Source organism: Anabrus simplex, chromosome 4 (genome assembly GCF_040414725.1).
Source record: "Anabrus simplex isolate iqAnaSimp1 chromosome 4, ASM4041472v1, whole genome shotgun sequence".
Lineage (NCBI taxonomy): Eukaryota > Metazoa > Arthropoda > Insecta > Orthoptera > Tettigoniidae > Anabrus > Anabrus simplex.
This window is the reverse complement of record NC_090268.1, coordinates 219150550-219170962: the sequence shown is the minus strand read 5'-3', so window position 1 is coordinate 219170962 and position 20413 is coordinate 219150550. Positions and strand designations below refer to the sequence as shown.

Genomic DNA, 20413 nt, shown 5'->3' with positions numbered 1-20413 from the left:
TAGTTAGTTTTTTAAAGTTCAGGGTTTCTCCTGTAGAGTAGATTAAATTGGCGCAAGATTTGAACTTGCGTCGTAGAGGTGTACCGCCCGGTACAACCCCAATGAAGGTCTTTTCTTATATTAACACCTAGGTACTTACAATGATCCCCAAAAGGAACTTTCACCCCATCAACGCAGTAATTAAAACTTAGAGGACTTTTCCTCTTTGTGAAACTCACAACCTGGCTTTTAACCCTGTTTATCATCATACCATTGCCCACCGTCCATCTCACAACACTATCGAGGTCACCCTGCAGCTGCTCACAATCTTGTAACTGTACAGAATAATATCATCTGCAAACAGCCTTATCTCTGATTCCATTTCTTTACACATATCATTGATATATATAAGGAAATATAAAGGTCCAATAATACTGCCTTGAGGAATTCACCTCTTAATTATTACAGGGTCAGATAAAGCTTTGTTTACTCTAATTCTCTGAGTTCTATTTTCTAGAAATATAGCCACCCATTTGACTCTTTTTTCTAGTTTGGTAGCACTCATTTTTACCAGTAGTCTTCCATGATCTACCCTATCAAATGCCTTAGATAGGTCAACCGCAATATAATCCATTTGGCCTCCTGAATCCAGGATATCTGCTATATCTTGCTGAAACCCTACAAGCTGAGCTTCAGTGGAATAAACTTTCCTAATCCCAAACTGCCTTCTGTCTAACCAGTTATTTATTTTGCAAACATGTCTGATATAATCAGAAAGAATGCTTTCCCAAAGCTTACATGCATGCATGCATGTCAAACTGACTGGCCTGTAATTTTCAGCTTTATGTCTATCACCCTATCCTTTATACACAGTGGCTACTATAGCAACTCTCCATTCATTTGGTATAGCTCCTTCAACCAAACAATAATCAAATAAGTATTTCAGATATGGTACTTTATCCCAACCCCATTGTCTTTAGTATATCCCCAGAAATCTTACCAATTCCAGCTGCTTTTCTAGTTTTCAACTTTTGTATCTTACTGTAAATGTCATTGTTATCATAGGTAAATTTTAATACTTCTTTAGTATTACTCACCTCCCCTATCTGGACATTATCCTTGTAAACAACAATCTTTACATACTGTTGACTGAATACTTCTGCCTTTTGAAGATCCTCACATACACACTCCCCTTGTTCATTAATGATTCTCCTTGGAACCGGTTTCTGCCTTAAAGTACCTATACATACGCTTCCATTTTTAACTAAAATTTGCATGACCACCAATTATGCTTGTCATCATGTTATCCTTAGCTGACTTCTATGCTAGATTCAATTTCCTAGTAAGTTCCTTCAATTTCTCCTTATTTCCATAACCATTTCTAACTCTAATTCATTCCAACCTGCACCTCCTTCTTAGACTCTTTACTTCTCTGTTATAATATTAGTGGATCTTTACCATTCCTTACCACCTTTAAAGGTACAAACCTATTTTCACATTCCTCAACAATTGCTTTAAAAATATCCCAGAGTCTGGTTACATTTTTATTTACCATTTTCCAGCGATCATAGTTACTTTACAAAACTCCCTCATGCCTGTTTTATCAGCCATATGGTACTGCCTAATAGTCCTAATTTTAATACCTTCCTTTCTTTCACATTTATTTTTAACTACGACAAAAACTACTTTGTGATCACTAATACCATCTATTACTTCGGTTTCTCTATAGAGCTCATCTGGTTTTATCAGCACCACATCCAAAATATTCTTCCCTCTAGTTGGTTCCATCACTTTCTGAATCAGCTGCCCTTCCTATATTAACTTATTTGCCATTTGTTGTTCATGCTTCCTGTCGTTCGCATTACCTTCCCAATTGACATATGATAAATTGAGATCACCTGCTACTATCACATTCCTTTCCATACCATTTCCAACATAGCTGATTATCTTATCAAATAATTCTGAATCAGCGTCAGTGCTACCCTTTCCCGGTCTCTACACTCCAAAGACATCAAGTTGCCTATTATCTTTAGAGATGAGCCTTACACCCAGAATTTCATGTTTATCGTCTTTAACTTTTTCGTAGCTTACAAATTCTTCTTTCACCAGAATGAATACCCCCCCTTCCACCATTCCTATCCTATAACACTCCAGTTCCGTGAGAATATTTCTGCATCCATTATATCATTTCTCAGCCATGATTCAACTCCTATTACAATATCTGGTAAGTATATATCTATTAAATTACTTAATTCGATTCCTTTGTTACAATACTTCTACAGTTGAGCTGTAACATTTTTATGTCATCCCTACTTGATTTCCATGACTTCCAGTTCCCTGTTCGCTTAACACCGCTCCCTAGGCCACCTCGTTTCCCTGAATGTACCTGCCTATAACCCTTCTAAACAAGTTTCCTAACTTACATGTACCACTGCGGTTTAAGTGAAGGCCATCTGAGCGCAGATCCCTGGCTCCTACCCACCCATTAGGATCTAGAAATCTCAGGGTGGCGTGCACCATCTTGGAGTAAATTACTACGGAAGTAGCGTTTACTAAAGAAGTCCATACTACAGAAGTAAATTACTACGGGAGTTATTTACTCCGGAAGTAACGTCGGAGAGTTGAAGTACAATTTACTCTTTTAGTTACTACTACAGAAGTAGCGTTCGTTACTCGCGGAGTAGTGCTGTGTTCGTGTATCTTCTTTAAAGAAATCCAAATAGATAAGGTTATGTGCGATAGGAAACGGGGGAAAAACGTAAGCGAAAAAGATAAATGCTTGTTAATAGAGATAATGACGATCTATGCAAAGGATATAAGGTGTAAGAAACACTACATAAAGATGCTGGATAAGAAAGGAAATTCATGGAAAGTCGTGGCGAAAGAATTCAATGCTTCGAGTGACGGAAAACGCAGTGAAAAGCAAGTTAAGATTCTGTAGAAGGACATAAAAGCAAAGCAGAAAGTCATGGACACGCGGGAAAAATTAAAACTGATGGCGGTTTCTTCATACAGATGGCCTACATCCACAGCGAAATTTTCCCATTTTCATACCAGGCAAATGCTGGGTCTGTAGGCCGTACCTTAAGGCCACGGTCGCTTCCCAATCCCTAGGCCTTTCCTGCCCTATCGTTGCCATAAGACCTATCTGTGCCAGTGCGACGTTAAGCAAATTGAAAAAAAAAAAAAAAAACCTCTTCCGATTTCTGAAAAGTTCACCGTTGTCACCGAGAGGGCAATAAATGGGAATATGCGCGCAGTCACAGTCAATTGCACCCACGACGTGTGGAAACCTGCCAACGTGAAAAGTATCCTTTTATTTTCCGAACGATCATCATCATTTGCAGGCGTACCTCCCTCTTAGCCTCAACTAGTGCTTTAACCACGCGATGAAAGATACTGCTAGCAGTTGTGCGGTAAACGTTAATTAGATCACCGGCAACTGTACCATACCGGTACTGAAATGTTCCGGTACGAAACACTCGTAGGGCACACAGCAACTGTAATTTTACAGATACAACAAAATTAAGACAAGAATTCAGCTGTAAGTGATCTCCAAGTAGATTTAGAAGGAAAGTAAAGGATTCCTTCCTAAGACCAAAAACGTTCCTGAAACTCGCCGTGTTCACATTACACGGCTCTCGCCTTTCACGCACTGTAGGCCTACGCACTATTACATTTCCCATCGTTTACTGCGTCGAGATCGTCAATATAATCCATAAACACGTTTGAAACGTCTTCCCTCTCATACACGGCACGATATTATCATTAGTCAACAAGTCTAAACTTAGCTTACTCCATGCACGACGTGAGAGTAAATTCTAACCTATATTCGTACGTTATTTACTTCTTTAGTAATATACTACAAGATGGTGCTCTTCAACATTTTACTCTTGTAGTAATTTACTCCAGGAGTATCTGAGAGGACTAAAATACTTCGGAAGTAATTTACTCTCGTATGGAAGTCGCCGAATGCTGACTGCAAGAGTACTTTACTACGGAAGTAGAACTTACTCTTGGTTGGTGCACGCCACCCTCACTCCCAGTTTTCCACATACCAACTCCATAGTCTTATTTAAATCCTCAATCACCTTTCAGTCAGTATCCCTCCTACACAGTATTCCACTGATAACAATCTCCGCTTCCTTAAAATTCATCCGTGCTGCATTTACCAGGTCCATCTCCCAGCCCGTCTAAACCTGAAAAAAAGAAGGGGAAGAAGAGCGCCCGTCCTGAGCGCTCTCGGACTTCCCCTGCGAAGTAGAAGTCATGCCCCCCATCTGGGGGGGTATGAGTCTGCGCCAGGAGGCACTCCTACAACCAAACCTGCACGCTCTCCTCGTAGGGGACCTACTCGCCCCCTAAAAAGCGTCGAAATTCTGGGCGGCGCCCGTGCCATCTTTTGATGACGGGATGGATGTCGCGCTGTCCTCTACATCTACGGATGTAGAAGTAGATAGTGTTTAGGCTTACGAGCATTTTGTCGCTCATAACCTAACACTCCTTTTATAGTTCATACTATGGCACTGTTACAGTGGAATTGTAACGGTTATGACGGGCATCTTGCTGAGTTACGTCAGCTCATTAGTGAGTACGCAGCGAGTATAGTCTGTATTCAGGAGACCAACTTCAGACCTGATCATCATACGGTCTTGAGAAATTTTCAGACTATACTCGACAGAACGGTACTATGCTCTCCGGGCTTCCGGTGGTGTTGGCATTTTTGTCCGTTCTGACACCTACAGAGAAGAGGTTCCATTAAGAACCCCACTTGAGGCTGTCGCTGTTCGCGTTCCGCTGCCTGTCATAGCAACAGTGTGTAATGTTTATCTTCCACCCGGCCAGCATCTGAACATAAATGATGTCGCTGATCTTATAGCTCAGCTCCCACCACTCTTCCTCTTAATAGGAGATTTTAACGCCCATCATCCCATATGGGGCTCTGAGACACCTTGCCCCCGAGGAAGAGAGCTGGAAGCACCTCTAACAGATCTGATTTTTGTATTTTGAACACACGGGAACCAACTCACTTTAGTGTACGCTACGGCACATACTCTCGCATAGACCTAAGTCTATGCAGCCAAACGTTGGTTCCACTGTTGCGGTGGAATGCACACGATGATCTCTGTGACAGTGACCATTTTCCCATCATCCTTACTTTGTTGAAACATAAATCCGTCGAGGCTCCCCCTCGATGGATTCTTAAACATGCTGATTGGCCAAAGTACACATCACTAGCTGTATTTTACGATGATATCAGGCAAAATTTCGGCAACGAAATAACTCACGTCACCCGAGTTATTCTTGCTGCTGCTGAGGAGTCCATTCCGTTTTTCTCGGGGACTCCTCGCCGAAAACTCGTTCCTTGGTGGAAAGATGAAATAGCAGCAGCCATCAAAGAACGCCGTCGCGCTCATAAGCGTTACCGTAGACAGCCTACTGTGGCCAACTTGGTAACATTTAAGAAACTCCGCACTAAGGCGCGAGTTCTTATTCGACAAAGTAAGAAGGCTTCATGGGAGAGATATGTGTCGTCCATGACGTCACATACTCCATCATCCCAAGTTTGGACTAAGCTTCGACGGATTTCGGGTATCCAAGAATCATCTTCTGTACCGGGAATTTCCATTGCAGGCAATATCGTCACTGAACCCCTCCTGATTGCTGACCATCTCGCTAGTCATTTCGCAGATGTATCTGGCTTTGGGAATTACCATCCTCATTTCCTCGCTCTGAAGTGGGAAGCGGAACGTCATCACCTTAGTTTTGCCTCTCAAGCTTCAGAGGACTACAACGTGCCCTTTACGGAGTGGGAACTCCGCAGCACCCTAGCGCTTTGCGAGGTCACGTCTCCTGGACCGGACAATATCCATAACCAGATGTTGAAACACCTTAGTGATGATAGTCTACTCTATCTCCTTCGTGTGTTCAACCGAATCGGGACAGATGGTGCTTTTCCGTCTCAGTGGCGAGAGGGCATAGTCATTCCTGTCCTCAAGCCTGACAAAGATCCTAAGTATGCAGGAAGTTACAGACCGATTTGCCTTACAAACTGCCTGTGTAAGCTGTTTGAGAGGATGGTAAATCGCCGACTCGTGTGGTGTCTGGAGAAACGAGGACTCTTGTCCGAGTACCAATGTGGATTTCGAGCCGCTCGATCCACCACTGACCGCTTGGTACGCCTGGAGAGTTCTATCCAGGATGCATTTCACCGCAAACAGCACTTGGTAGCTGTTTTCATTTGACTTAGAGAAAGCCTATGGCACCACATGGCGATATGGTATCCTTTCAGTCCTGCATCAATGGAGATTCCGAGGTAACGTGCCGGCGTTTATTGCAAATTTCTTGTCCCTCCCTCTATTCCATGTCCGAGTAGGGAGGACATATTCGCAATACCATGTTCAAGAAAATCGAGTACCACAGGGATCGGTCCTTAGTGTCACTGTGTTCACGATTGCCATAAGTGGTATTGTTGCTGCTGCTGGTCCAGCAGTTATACCGTCGCTATTTGTGGATGATTTTGCTCTGCACTATAGCTCGCGTAATATGGCAGTCGCAGGGCGACAATTACAACAAGCTATTAGGAGGGTGGAGCAGTGGACCTTCGAACATGGCTTTCGGTTTTCTGCCACAAAGACCTCTGTTGTCCACTTTTGTCGTCAACGTACTCTTCACCCTCATCCGGAGCTTTATTTAGGAAATGTCGTTCTTCCCGTTGTTGACACTTACCGATTTCTTGGGCTCCTTTTCGATAGTAAATTATCGTGGGAGCCACACGTGCGGGAGCTAAAAGTGCAATGCACCAAGAGGCTTAATCTCTTGAAGTTTCTTAGCAGCACTAATTGGGGAGCGGATCGCACGGTGCTCCTGCGATTCTATCGGGCACACATTTTATCCCGGTTAGACTACAGCAGTGCAGCATATGGCTCCGCAAGACCAAGCGTTCTTGCGAAGCTGAACAGTATCCACCACAGCGGGGTTAGGTTTGCGACGGGAGCTTTTCGGACAAGCCCCATTGCTAGCCTGCTCGCCGAGTCTGGTGTGCCGCCTTTACACCTGAGGCGCCAGCAACTTCTACTTACGTATGCAGCAAATTTGCGACAGATGCCACTTCATCCAAGCTATCCCTGCGTGTTCAACAATGGCAACCGTTTGTTGTACGCTGCTTGTCCTCGTGCGACGCGGCCCATTGGGATACACTTGGATATTAGTTATGAATTGTTTGACGTACCTTCGATTCCTTGCCTTGTCAGACAACCAAGTGGGGTACCTCCGTGGGTTGTACGACGACTTGAAATCATCCTGGATTTGCACACTGGCCCGAAAGGAGACACGGACCCTTCGATTTATCGGAGGCTATACCTGTCCGTTGTTGGCCGCTATCCAGGTTCAGTCGTCGTTTACACGGATGGTTCAAGGACAGATACGAAGGTGGGCTGTGCGTTCGTTGTCGGAAATGATCGGTTTCTTTTTGCTCTCCCGGAAACCTGTAGTGTGTACACAGCAGAGCTTTATGCTATCTGTGGAGCTCTGTGGTACGCACTGTACAATGAGCGCCAAAACTTTCTTGTGTGTACTGACTCCTTGAGCTCGCTCCAGTCTATTGATACCCGTTTCCCTCGGCACCCTCTGGTGCAGCGGATCCAGGACCTGCTGGCCGGGTGTTCGGATGCCGGCACCAGAATCACGTTTGTGTGGCTCCCCAGCCACATGGGCATAGAGGGAAGCCAGTTAGTAGATCAGGCTGCCAAGGAGGCAGTTACACTGCCCCTGTTGCCTTTCAAGGTTCCAGCAAGTGATATTCGCTCTCAGCTGAGACATCTGGTTATGTCTCATTGGGAGATGGAGTGGCAGGCCATTCCACTTCCCAATAAGCTGAGAGCGATAAAAGGAACAACGAAGGTATGGAGGACTTCCCTTCGGGCTTCGCGGACGGAAGCCGTGGTATTATGTCGCCTTCGGATCGGCCACGGTATCTTGACGCACTCCCATCTACTGAAAGGAGGGCCCCCTCCGGTATGTACCTGCGGCGACCATCTTACCGTGGTACACATCCTTACGGAGTGTGTGGACCTGGTTGATCTGCGCCGTAGTCTTAACTTTCCGAGTACAATCCCCCTTATCTTGCGAGATGACGAGCAGTCAGCAGACCTCGTCATCCGCTTTGAGGGATAGTGGTCTTTTTATCGTGTGTAATGTTGTGTTTTGTGCTAGTGTATTTGTGTCAATTGCGTTTTTACTCCTATTGACTTGATTTTAGTTTGTGTTGCACATTTTAATTTATTTTACCGTCTAACGTAAATTATGTATATACATTTGTACTACCAGGCAATGCCTTACTCCTTTGTCTCCTATATTTTCTCTTATTTTATCCCAACATAAGGCATTGCGAATTAGATCCACTGATTGTTTTAATCTCATACTCATTTTTCATCACCTTTTTTAAAACTCTTGTCAGTGGATGTGTTTTAAAATTTTAACTGTCACATATCATGTCGTCCATCTCGTTTCATTAGGGGCCGATGACCTTTGATTTAAACAACAAGCATCATCTCATTTACCAGGTCGCACACATCCCCAGCTTTATTGGTACTTATACCTGCTTGCCTTACGTTGTTAGTACCAACGTGAAACACTACCACCTTCTCCTTTCCCCTTCCTTCTCGTCTACTTTCCTCAACATCTGCGTCAAGCTAATTCCTGGATAACACTCTACCCTGGTTCCCTTTCCTCCACACACTTTCCCCACATGTCTAACGATGGAATCCCCCATGACCAGAGACTCAACCCTACCCACCTCATTTGATCCCTTCCCCTCCTGGTCAGCCCTATCTTCTCTCTTTGCTGCAGAAGCTACTTCCTCCTCCCTTTTCTCCCTCTCATGACCCTGTTCCACCTGTCTTTTCCTTTCCACTACACTACATTTCCCTTTCCTACCTTTTCCCTTCTTCCTACTTCCACACATCTCAGCAACAGTTCCCTGTTCCTCATCTTCCCTCGGTTATTCTACCTGCAGTGACTCATACAAATTTCTCACCGACACCTGTCCTGAATTCTGATCCTGAACAGAACCCTTAGCCTGCAATCTCCTTCCCCTTAGAACATTAGACTACCTGTCTTCTACAATTCCCCCATTTCCTCCCATCCCTCCTTTTCACCTACTGTATCCTCTACATTATTTGAGAGAGGCCTACTTTCCTTCCTGTCCTCTGAGAGAATCCTAATTATCTCCCTCAAACTCTCCAACTCCTCCCTCATACTCCTTAATGCCTGGCCACACCCCCAGTTCCTACACTTGCACTCCTTAGCCATTATTTACAGAATAATGGGAAGAAAATAAAAAATAAAATAACTTATTCTGTACAAAACAAAAATGGATGGAAAGAAATATTGCCTTAAAAAAAATGAAAGGAAAGAAATATTGTCTAGGATAGTTCACAAAGATCACACAACAACAATGTAATTAATATAAGCTACTACTACATTACAATACTGCTTAGTTGTGGAAATTTTTTCTACAACACCCTAACAGAATGAAAATTGCTGTTAATTACTGAAAACCAAAAGTAATACACAAGAATTAGGTCTACACAATTCTAAACTGCAGTTACGTCAACCCTAATTACTGCAACAGAATTCTAGTAAGGGAGTTAATACAGATACTACAGATACTATACTATACAAATATTTCACAGTAATAGAATAAACACACTAATTTATAGTAAGTACTGAAATACACTACAATGATTTTAAAATATGTTCAGACGTATCCTAATTATAATACAACAGGTTATTACTAAGCACAACTGAAATGGATATTACAATTAAAGTTTGAAATTTGCAAGACTACTCAAAATAATAGCATAAACACTCTTAATTTCTAATATCACTACAATACACTACAACAGTTTTTAAACTATGTTCAGATGTATCCTAATTACAATAGGTTATTATCTTTCTTTCAAAGTTGTATTTAGGATAAAACTATTTAATTACAAGTAGGACCTGTTTCGCTCAATCTTAGTCGGTCAGGGCCCTGATCCTGGTAAATATAACAAAAAAATGTCTAATATACATTGATAAAATACGAATTTTAACAATTTAAAAATAGTCAAGAAGATTATATTATGTCTAAAACAAATACTGATCATTAAAATTGCTTAAAATGTAAGTGGAATGAATGACATGAAATGTTACTATAGTATGTAGTGATTAAATGTTCGTATAAATCATAATAATCTTTGCTCAATTTCACATACTGTTTATGATTTAAAACAGTTATTCACATAAGTGTGAGCTCTTGTAATGAACTATGATGTTTTTTAAATAAACATGATGAGGAATGCTAAAATCACATATATTGGTTGAAAAACGAACTGCACTGATGATAAAACGTCGTCTGAATCGGTGTAAATAACCTTATGGGACTTCCTCGCGTTGTGTTTCAAACATTATTAAATTTTGTGTAGTAGTGTGTTAATATTGGGCTTCAAATGGAGAACTACTAATCTCGTAGGTGAAATAATATAAATCGGGTGTATCCTGTAAAAAAGAAGAAAAAGGAAGAATAGTATGTGTGTCAGTTGTTGGAATTTAAAGGCTGTACTACTGTAAGGAAATAACAGAAGGCGCTTACCCGTGTGTTAATTGAGGGGAGATTAGTCCCTTGGTTGTTTACTGAGGTTTGATGGTCACTGACTTGCTGCTATGTGTGTTGTACGAATGCGATCGTAGAGACGGGGCCGATGACCTAGATGTTAGGCCCCTCTAAACAACAAGCATCATAATCATCAATCAGGACGTGCCCCCATTCTATAAAGCAACATGTGATCAAAATACGACCAGGTGGGTATTGCCTTGGCTGCGTGGTTCGGCTACAGAGGCCCCTGATCAGAGTGGCTGGCATTCGGGGAGGATGATTTCGGGCATGGCTTCGAAATGTCTTTGACCTGCCCCACCGCAGTCTTCAACTTTTGATTCCGTGAGGGTTTCAACCCCCTGGGAACATGCGCAGAGGGAAGGAATGGGATCCAGCTTCCCTAGATTTCTTGCGCTACCAGAACCAATTGGCACGATTTTAAGCTGGTAAAATCAGTCCTTTTTAGTAGACACATTGAAGGCATCTGCGGCGATCTTGAAGATCTCAAGGAAATGCGCAATGGTAGTTTGCTTTTGAAGACTCTCACAGCACTACAAGCTGATCAGTTGCTTAAGTGCGAACATTTTGGCGAAATCCCTGTCAAAGTGGAGGAGCAGAAATCCTTGAATCTGATTCGCGGAGTCATCTTCCACCGCAACCTTATTTTGAACACTGATGATAAGTTGATGGAAGACATGAAGAACTGTGCCGTGACACACATCTGGCGTATAACGTGCAGTCAGCAGTGAAGACGTTGCCACTGGTGCCTTCATTGTCTCTTTCAAGTTGTCAGTGTTACCAGAAAAGTCAAGGTAACAACTTATCGTTGCGATTTGAAGCCGTACATCCCGCCTCCTATGCAATGCTATCAATGCCAGAGATTTGGACATATGGTATCTCGTTGTTTGAATCAGTCTGTGTGTGGTACGTGTGGAAGAGTAGCTCACGGCACGGAAGAGTGCACAACTCCGTACAGGTCCACTAATTGCTCTGGTCTTCATTCACCTCGAGATTGGAACTGCCGACATATCTGAGTGAGAAGAAGATCCAAGAGATCAAGACCCTGGATGGTCTTTCCTACCAGGAAGAGCGCCGTAAGCTTACTTCCACGAATATACCTGCCAAGACACTAGACTACAGCATGATAGCTCAGTGTCTGCCAGGTTCATCATCCACGACATCGTTACCTATACAGATCGCTGTGCCCAAGCCAGCTGTTGCTCTCGCAAGCGAAGGCTCAAAGAGTAAAACCTCGAAGGGGGTGGGGGGGAGTGCACAGTATGTCACTGTTACAGTGGAATTGTAATGGTTATGACAGGTGTCTTGCTGAGCTGCGTCAGCTCATTAGTGAGTTTGCGGCGAGTTTAGTCTGTATTCAGTAGACAAACCTCCGACCAGGTGATTATACGGTTTTGAGAAATTTCAGACTATACTCGACAGAACTGTATTATGCTCACCGGGCGTCTGGTGGCGTGGGCATTTTTGTTCATTCTGATGCTTACAGCGAAGAGGTTCCTGTAAGAACCCCACTGGAAGCAGTTGTGGTGTGGGTACTGCTGCCTGTCATAGCAACAGTGTGTAATGTTTATTTTCCACCAGGCCAGCCTCTTAACATAAATGATGTCACTGATCTTATAGATCAGCTTCCACCTCCCTTGCTATTATTAGGCGATTTTAAAACCCATCGCTCCATGTTGGGCTCTGAGATGCCTTGCCCCATTGGAAGAGAGTTGGAAACATTTGTATCAGAGCTGGATTTGTGTATTTTGAACACAGGTGAACCAACTCATTTCAGTGTATGCTACGGCACATACTCTCGCATAGATGTAAGTCTCTTCAGCCGAACGCTGTTTCAGTGGAATACTCACGATGATCTCTCTGGCGGTAACTATTTTCCCATTAATTTTACGTTGTTGAAACAAAAGTCCATGGAGGCTCCTCCTCGATGGACCTTAGACATGCTGATTGGCCGAAGTTCACATCACTAGCTGTCTTTAACGAGGAGACCAGGCGGACCATGGACGACGAAATATCTTACATCACACAAGTTATTCTTGCTGCTGCTGTGGAGTCCATTCCCTCCTTTTCAGAGACTCCTCACCGAAAACTCGTTCCTTGGTGGAATGAAGAAATTGCATCAGCTATCAAAGAAGGATTCAAATACACCTTGTTATTCCCCAGTCCTTCTTTTGCTAGAATACCCTATTTATCAACGTAGTCTCCTTTCAATACTACGGCCTTATGCCACCGTAATGTGAACCACTCGACTGATTGATATTGGAGCCATCTGCAGTCTTGTGTCACTCGATAACACAATGTTCCACCTGGGAAGCTCTCTTGTAACATTCGCACTACTGTCCAAGGCAAGGGTGTAAAGTACATCACTCTGTTGCAATCCTTGGTTAACTTCAAAAGCTTTTGATTAAGTACCCTCAACCTTTATTTACATTTGTACCGGTTGGTACACCTATACGCTGCACATTTGAATTTTCTGCCTTAAAGTACTCCTCTACAGCAAAAACTCTGAACTTTATTATCACAACAGGTTCTCAGAAGATGTCACTGTGTTAATTTCAAACTGCTTTTGTTTACTAATTATCAAGAAGTGTGGACATTCTCTCACAGATATCTACCAAAAACTATGATCATGCACCCTGGTGCGAAGTGTTAGAACTTTTCTTGGAGATATTTTAGACTCGTAAGTTTTCCTATAGCTAAATTTCATTCTTTCATTTGTGGGTTGGCAATATAAATCTTTTCTTTCTGCCAGTTTTGAAGTTAGCCAATCATTAATTTCTGTCATTAATTTTCAGCCAATTGTCTTTCTTCCCCAATTTTTGATGTGTAAATTTTAGTTAGCCAATAAACGCCTGTGGGTGTGTCGTAATGATTCATGAAAGGTCTCGAATCTTCCCCGAGGGTATAAAAACTGCTGATTTTCTTGTCTCTCGGCCACTTCAACAACATCTAGCTTAGTGTATGGAAGTATAGCAGGGGGCGGGTAGCGCCTCTTCCTTCGGGCAGCAGCTCTTCAACAAAGGTAATGGCCTTTTAACCTTTATTTCTTGCTAGCTCAGCAGTTTAGCCCTCGGGGAGGGTCCGAAACCTTTTCAGTGTAACCTACCTCTCAAAAAATGTAACTTAGTGCCGGCTTATGTAGAAATTTCTTATTACTTTAACTGTAAATCGGGGATAGAGAGTGCTTTACCCTCTCGAGCTCCCCTTCATTTTGAGTTGAGGTGACTACGTTTTCATAACCGATTTTCTACTCTTAATGTATTAAAATTTTCTTATACGAGTCACCTCCCTAGTTCGAGAATAGCCCCTGTATTATTGGCCTAGTGCCCCTTAGGTTCTATAAGGTTTCATGTAGGAGTGCAAGCAACACCTCCATTCACCTTGGTATTCTGGGCCATTTAATTAATCTGTTCTTTTCCACTGAGGCCCAGTAGGTTGGGTACGAGATACCCCCGTTTCATTTGATGTAAGTTGTGCCTTGATGGCAATTATGTGTAAAAGTCTGGTATTGCCTTTAATAGGCTTGAAAGATTGAGAGTGGGTCAGCTCTTTCTGGTATTTTGAAAGGTGCCTGTAGGAGGCTTGACATTACTAGGTGGGAGCAAGTGCTCCATGTAATTAGGGGTTTTTTGCCCTTTGGTAAATTGTGGTTGTTAGCTGAGAGCTCAGGAATTATAAATCTTGGGGCTCGTAGCCCAGATCTTGTAATGATCCCCTAAAACTTGTGTTTTCGCTTGTAAAATTATCATTGTACCTGTGTTTTTTTATGGTTATTTCACCTAGTGAAAATTTGTTAAATCTGGTTGTCTATTGAAAATATAACCTTTATTGAAATTTTAATTCATCTTTCGGACTTGTAATTAGACCCATTCCAGCCCGCACCTTCTTTCACCTCTGCATTCCACGGATAACTCCGTAACAACATTTGTACTTTCCAGAGTCATTTGAACAATTATTGTATTTTTGTAAGATATTCCCATGTCTTTCATTGCCTTCCATAGCTTGAACCCCTCTGATACTATCATGTGCTTGTTTAAAATCAATAAACAGCTGGTGAACATCAATGTTATATTCACAACATTTTCCAAGGATCTGTCTAATAGTAAAAATTTGTCTGTAAGAGATCTGTTAATTCTGGTAATCTCCTAGATATTTTTCTACATGTGTTTGCATTCTCCCAGCTGTGATTTAATTTTATAAGCAGTACATAGCAGTGCTGTTCCTCTATAATTCCTCCAGTCTGCTTTGTCATGTTTCTTATGTTTAGGGCAGAGTATTGCTGTATTCCTTTGTTCTGGCATTTTCTCCTTTTGCCATATCTCTATCATAATCTCTTGCAACCACCTTGTTAGTTTACCTCCTCCATATTTTTAAATTTCAGCTGTAATGTTGTCTTCTCCTGGTGCCTTATTGTTTTTAAGAGACTTAATTCTATCTTTAACTTCTTGCAGTGCAGGTTCCTTGACTGATTCCAGGTCCACATTTCTCTGGTTTGTTCCCTTCTGTCTGTCCAGCTTCAAGCCCACTTTCATATTCCGATTCTGTATTCAGCAGTTCACTCAAATACTCTACCCATCGGTCTAACATCTGACATTACCTCCAATCAGATTTCCCTCCTTATTTTCACAGAGAAATGCTCTGGGATGAAATCCTTTCTTTATATCTATAACCCTTACATAAAACTTTCTAGTTTCCCGAGCAGTCTTTCTCTTGTCTAATTCTTCAATTCACTGTTCCTCAAATTCTCTATTTTTCTTCCTGCATTCCTTATCTGCTTTCTTTCTTTTCTCCCTGTATTCTTCTACAGTATTTCTTATTCTCTGTAACACCTTTTTCCCTCATTCCATTCTTCAGTCTTCTTCCTACAATCTTCATTAAAACCAATCCTGAATCCTTGATTGTTTCTCTCTGCCCACAGTTACAGCTGCTTTGTATATTATACCTTTAACCGTTTGCCACCTTACTTCAGTACTTTCTCCTGTCCAGTCTCCCACTTCATTGACGCTATTTGTCAAAACTGTTGTATATTGCTTTGCTATATTTTCATCCCTTCATAACTTAGCAACAACAATCCTGGGTATAACAGCTCTCTTAATCTCTTTCTTGTTGGCTATCATTTGTCTGTATTTGACTCTTACTACCTCCATCTGCGCCTCGTCAACTATCCACTTCCAGTACATCTGAAGAATACCTTCTATCTATAAGCACATGTTCAATTTGGTGTTTTGTCATCCCATCAGTAGAGCACCACTTTACTTTCCTGATATCCTTCCTTTGCATCCATGTGCTTTTAATATGTTATTGCCTATTGCAAAATCAACCAAACTAATGTCACTATCACTTAAAATCTTGTGCAAATGCACCTTACCAGCAGTTTTCCTGTAAACACTTTCTCTTCCCACTTGGGCGTTGAAGTCCTCCATGAGTATTTTATCATCATGCTTTGCCACTAGTGCTAATTCTTGTTCCAGCTGTTCATAAATGATATCTTTTTCTGTCGACTCTGCATCTTCTGTTGCCTTGTATATACATACTAGCTGATGTACCCGTGCTTCGCTGTGGAATTCTACATTGTATGCAGAATTCTAGGTTAGGTAGTGTACACCTTGTGAGCAAGATTGTATTATATTGCATAACTCTTAACTTTACCCTAGAAACGTGACGGTGAAGTCGCCAAACATCTTTTCTCATATGAAGACTGGTTTAGGGAATTTTCATTGTAATGGTAGGCCCGCTTGCCTACTATCAGTCATAGTCAGGTTAGGGAGTTTTCATTATAATGGAAGACACTCTCCACCTGCTTTCCCTCCTCACTGCTAATTTGGAATAAAATGAATGTAGAATTTAATAAAAGTGAAGAGGAAGACGCTTTTCTTAAGAAATGGCTCTTTTCAGGGTTTAATTTTGAATTCTTTACTTAATTGTGGTGCTATAATTTGGAATAGGCCTAAATTTTAATTCTAGACTGGTCATACTACTACTATTACTAAGTGAGCCTCTGAAAAATGTGCACACTGCTCATTCAAAACAGCGCATCAGAGTAGGGATTGAATAGCTGGAATACTATGATGAACCAGTGTGTTACGTACCAGCAGTATCACACAATGTATGAACCAGAGGAATGGCATGCTAAAGAAAAAAGTTATCTAACTCCCCAGCTATTTCCCTCAAATTTTCACCACGAACCTGCTACGCAGGCGTAGCAGGGGGAGAGGTGATACTCCCACGTGGCGCGTCCCAGGTGGCGGATAGGGGGGTCCTAACCGGCTTGCCGGCGGACTTGAGGGAAATAAAATACCTCTCGCGGACCAAACACACTACCCCCTGCAGGTGGGGGACGCACATGTAGAATACACCCGCGGTATCCCCTGCCTGTCGTAAGAGGCGACTAAAAGGGGCGACCAAGGGCTGACTGAATTAGAACCATGAAACTACTTTTGAATCGTACCATCACGCGGGGAACACCATAGGTTGCCTGTACTTGCGAGTAGTACCACTAAATTCGGTACGAAATAGGTTTGTGATTAGTAGCAGTAAAAGCCTGGCCTGGTGGATTCCAGTACCCGTGCGTCGTACCCATGTGTGCAACACCGCGGGTCTGGGCGTAGCCTGTGAGTTGTACCACTATAGGAGCAGCACTGTGGGTCTGCGTTGCCTGTGATTAGTACCCACTATGTGAGGAACACCACGGGAATACCGGCGCCCGTGTTTAGTACACCTAGGTGGGGAACCTTCTCGGTTTGCGTTGACTCTGAGTTGGGCCATTGTGTGAGACACACCATAAGTCTGCGTTACTTGTACGTATTGCAATACTTGTGAGTAGTACCATCTTTTGTGGAACACCGTGAGTCTTCGCTACTTCTGATTAATACCCCAACATGACACATACCATGGTTCTATTTTACTCGCGACATGTACCATTCTGTGGGGCCTTAGACGTGGATTTTGCACCCCCTTTAGACACCAAGCATCATTGTGCTTTGTAAGTGGTTCCTTGGTCGGTAATAATGTTATTTTCGATCTGTATTGAGTCGCATCCACTGGTTTTTGTTCGTTTGTTTTGTGTTTTGTTGAGTTCCTGTCCATCCATTCACTCTTCATGCCATATTTTATTTTTATTTTGGTCAGTGGATGCCTTTGCAATTTTTGTTCTTTCATTTCGTACCATTAGGGGCCGATGACCTTCGATGTTAGGCCCCTTAAAACAACAAGCATCATCATCATCATCATCATCAAATTTTCAGTCAGGCTGTTATACTCGGCACGCAGCAGTAATCCCATCTATCGGAGTTGAGGGCACCATAAGAGGCAAAGAACATCACAACAAACAATGGTCAGTGTAATGTTATGCGCTTTCGATATTGTAGGCCTTCACATTTGGTTTCCTTCCGACTGTGAAATACCACTCTTATCATAGACGGTACAGTAAAACTGAATAAAACATGAATGATCGGAAATTGTATTCTCTATAACTTTTGTAATGTAGTACTTTTCTATAGGACCAATAACATAGGTATTTAAAAATTAAATTTTAGGCGCTTACCCCTAAACTACCATTTCATCCAGGGTCAGTAAAATTGTTTATAGCTTAGACTACAGTTTATTCTTCCCCGACACTACATACCGATTTTCATTACATTCTGTTCACCCATTTTCTCGTGGTTCGGCGTTGATGTGGACTTTGCAATAACAATCCAAATTCATGAATATCTGTGTTATAGCCCGTACGGTAAAAATGTATAACCACAAACCTACTACGCTGGCGTAGCAGGGGGAGAGGTGATACTCCCACGTGGCGTGTCCCAGGTGGCAGATAGGGGGTCCTAACTGGCTTGCAGCCGGACTTGAGGGAAATAAAATAACTCTCCCGGATCAAACACACTACCCCTGCGGGTGGGGGACGCACATGTAGAATACACCCGCAGTATCCCCTGCCTGTCGTAAGAGGCGACTAAAAGAAGCTCTGAACTTGGGAGTCTGGATTGGCGACCACGGGGCCCTTAGCTGAGTCTTGGCATTGCTTCCACTTACTTGTGCCAGGCTCCTCACTTTCGTCTATCCTGCCCGACCTCCCTTGGTCAATTCTTGTTCTTTTCTGACCCTGACGGTATTAGAGCATTCGAGGCCTAGGGAGTCTTTCATTTTCACGCCCTTCGTGGCCCTTGCCTTCATCCGTTACTTCATTTCTCGAAGTGACGGATCCCTTCTTTCTTCTTTTTTCTCTCTCTGTACCCCTTGTGGGTGGGGTACGCAGACTAATAATACACCCACGGTATCCCCTGCCTGTCGTGAGAGGCAACTAAAAGGGGCGACCAAGGAATGATTGAATTAGAACCATGAAACTACTTTTGATTCGTACCATCACGAGGGGAACAACATGGGTTGCCTGTACTTGCGAGTAGTACCACTATATTAGGTACGAAACAGGTTTGTGATTAGTAGCAGCAATGTGTTGGTTCTCGTGTGGGTTTCCAGTACCCGTGAGTCGTACCCATGTGAGCAACACCGCGGGTCAGGGCGTTGCCTGTGAGTTGTACCACTATATGAGTGACACCATGGGTCTGTGTTGCCTGTGATTAGTACCTACTATGTGAGGAACAACAGAGGAATACCGGCACCCGTGACTAGTACACTTAGGTGAGGAACATCATCGGTTTGCGTTGGCTACCCTATGAGTGGCGCCATTGTGTGCGAAACACCATAGTTCTGCGTTACCTGTACGACGTACAATACTTGTGAGTAGTACCATCATGTGTGGAACACCGTGAGTCTTCGCTACTTTTGATTAGTACCCCAACATAACAAAATACCATGGTTCTACTTTACTAGCGATAAGTACTATTCTGAGGGGCCTTTGACCTATATTTTGGACTTCTTCAGACATCAAGAATTCTTGATTCAGGATTGTACTTTATTAGTGGTCCCTTGGTCAGTAATACTATTATTTATGGTCTTTTTTTGAGTTGGATCCACTGGTTTTTTTTTTTTTGGGGGGGGGGTCCATATCCATCCATTCATTCTTCATGACATTTTTTTATTTTGGTCAGTGGATGATTTTGACCTTTTTGTTTGTCATTTCATTTCGTACCATTAGGGGCCGATGACCTCGATGTTAGGCCCCTTTAAAAAACAAGCAGCATCATCGTCATAAAAAATGTATAAGACATAAATGATCGGAAATTTAATACTATATAACTTCAGTTATGTAAGTATTTATCGATAGGACCGCTAATAATATAAATAATAATAATAATAATAATATAAATATTCGTGAATTGAATTTTAGGCCTTTCCCTAAACTACCATTTCACTCAGCGTGAATAAAATGATTTATAGCCTAGATTGTAGTGGCTCATCCCCCCAACTTTACATACCGATTTTCATGAAGTTCTCTTGAGCCATTTTCTCGTGATGCATGTACATACATACCGATAGACAGAAATTACGGAAAAGTAAAAAGTGCATTTCCTTTACTGTGGACATGACCAGTACAGAAATAGGCCTACCATTCTTTTCAAATTCTGAGCAATATACAGACAAAACTCTTTATATATATAGATTAAAGATATACTGAAGAAGGGGTCCTTCACTCGTAGAACACAAATTCGATCATTAATGGGCTTACAGTTGAGTATGATATTCTTATACACATCATCAACAAGGAACACTGTTAACATTATGCCTGTTATACATGATTTCATATTAAGAACCATGGTTAATGTGCTTATGGTTTGTCACGTCATTCAGCAGTCACTCATCTGTTATTCAGAATCATAT

General features: G+C 42.3%; 1 protein-coding gene across 2 annotated transcripts in view; it reads left to right on the top strand.

Moving 5' to 3' along the window:
• Window positions 1–20413, top strand: part of LOC136872593 (zinc finger protein interacting with ribonucleoprotein K-like) — an 84065-nt gene that overhangs the window by 27702 nt on the left and 35950 nt on the right. The window contains exon 1 of one of the 2 annotated variants that reach the window (XM_067146391.2): window positions 2162–2203. The exons of the other annotated variant lie outside the window; for it this stretch is intronic. Within the exon in view, the coding sequence (XP_067002492.2) occupies window positions 2177–2203 (27 nt within the window). The 5' untranslated portion in view covers window positions 2162–2176. Of the gene's footprint in view, window positions 1–2161; window positions 2204–20413 lie in introns of those variants that run through there. 2 annotated transcript variants of the gene reach the window in all.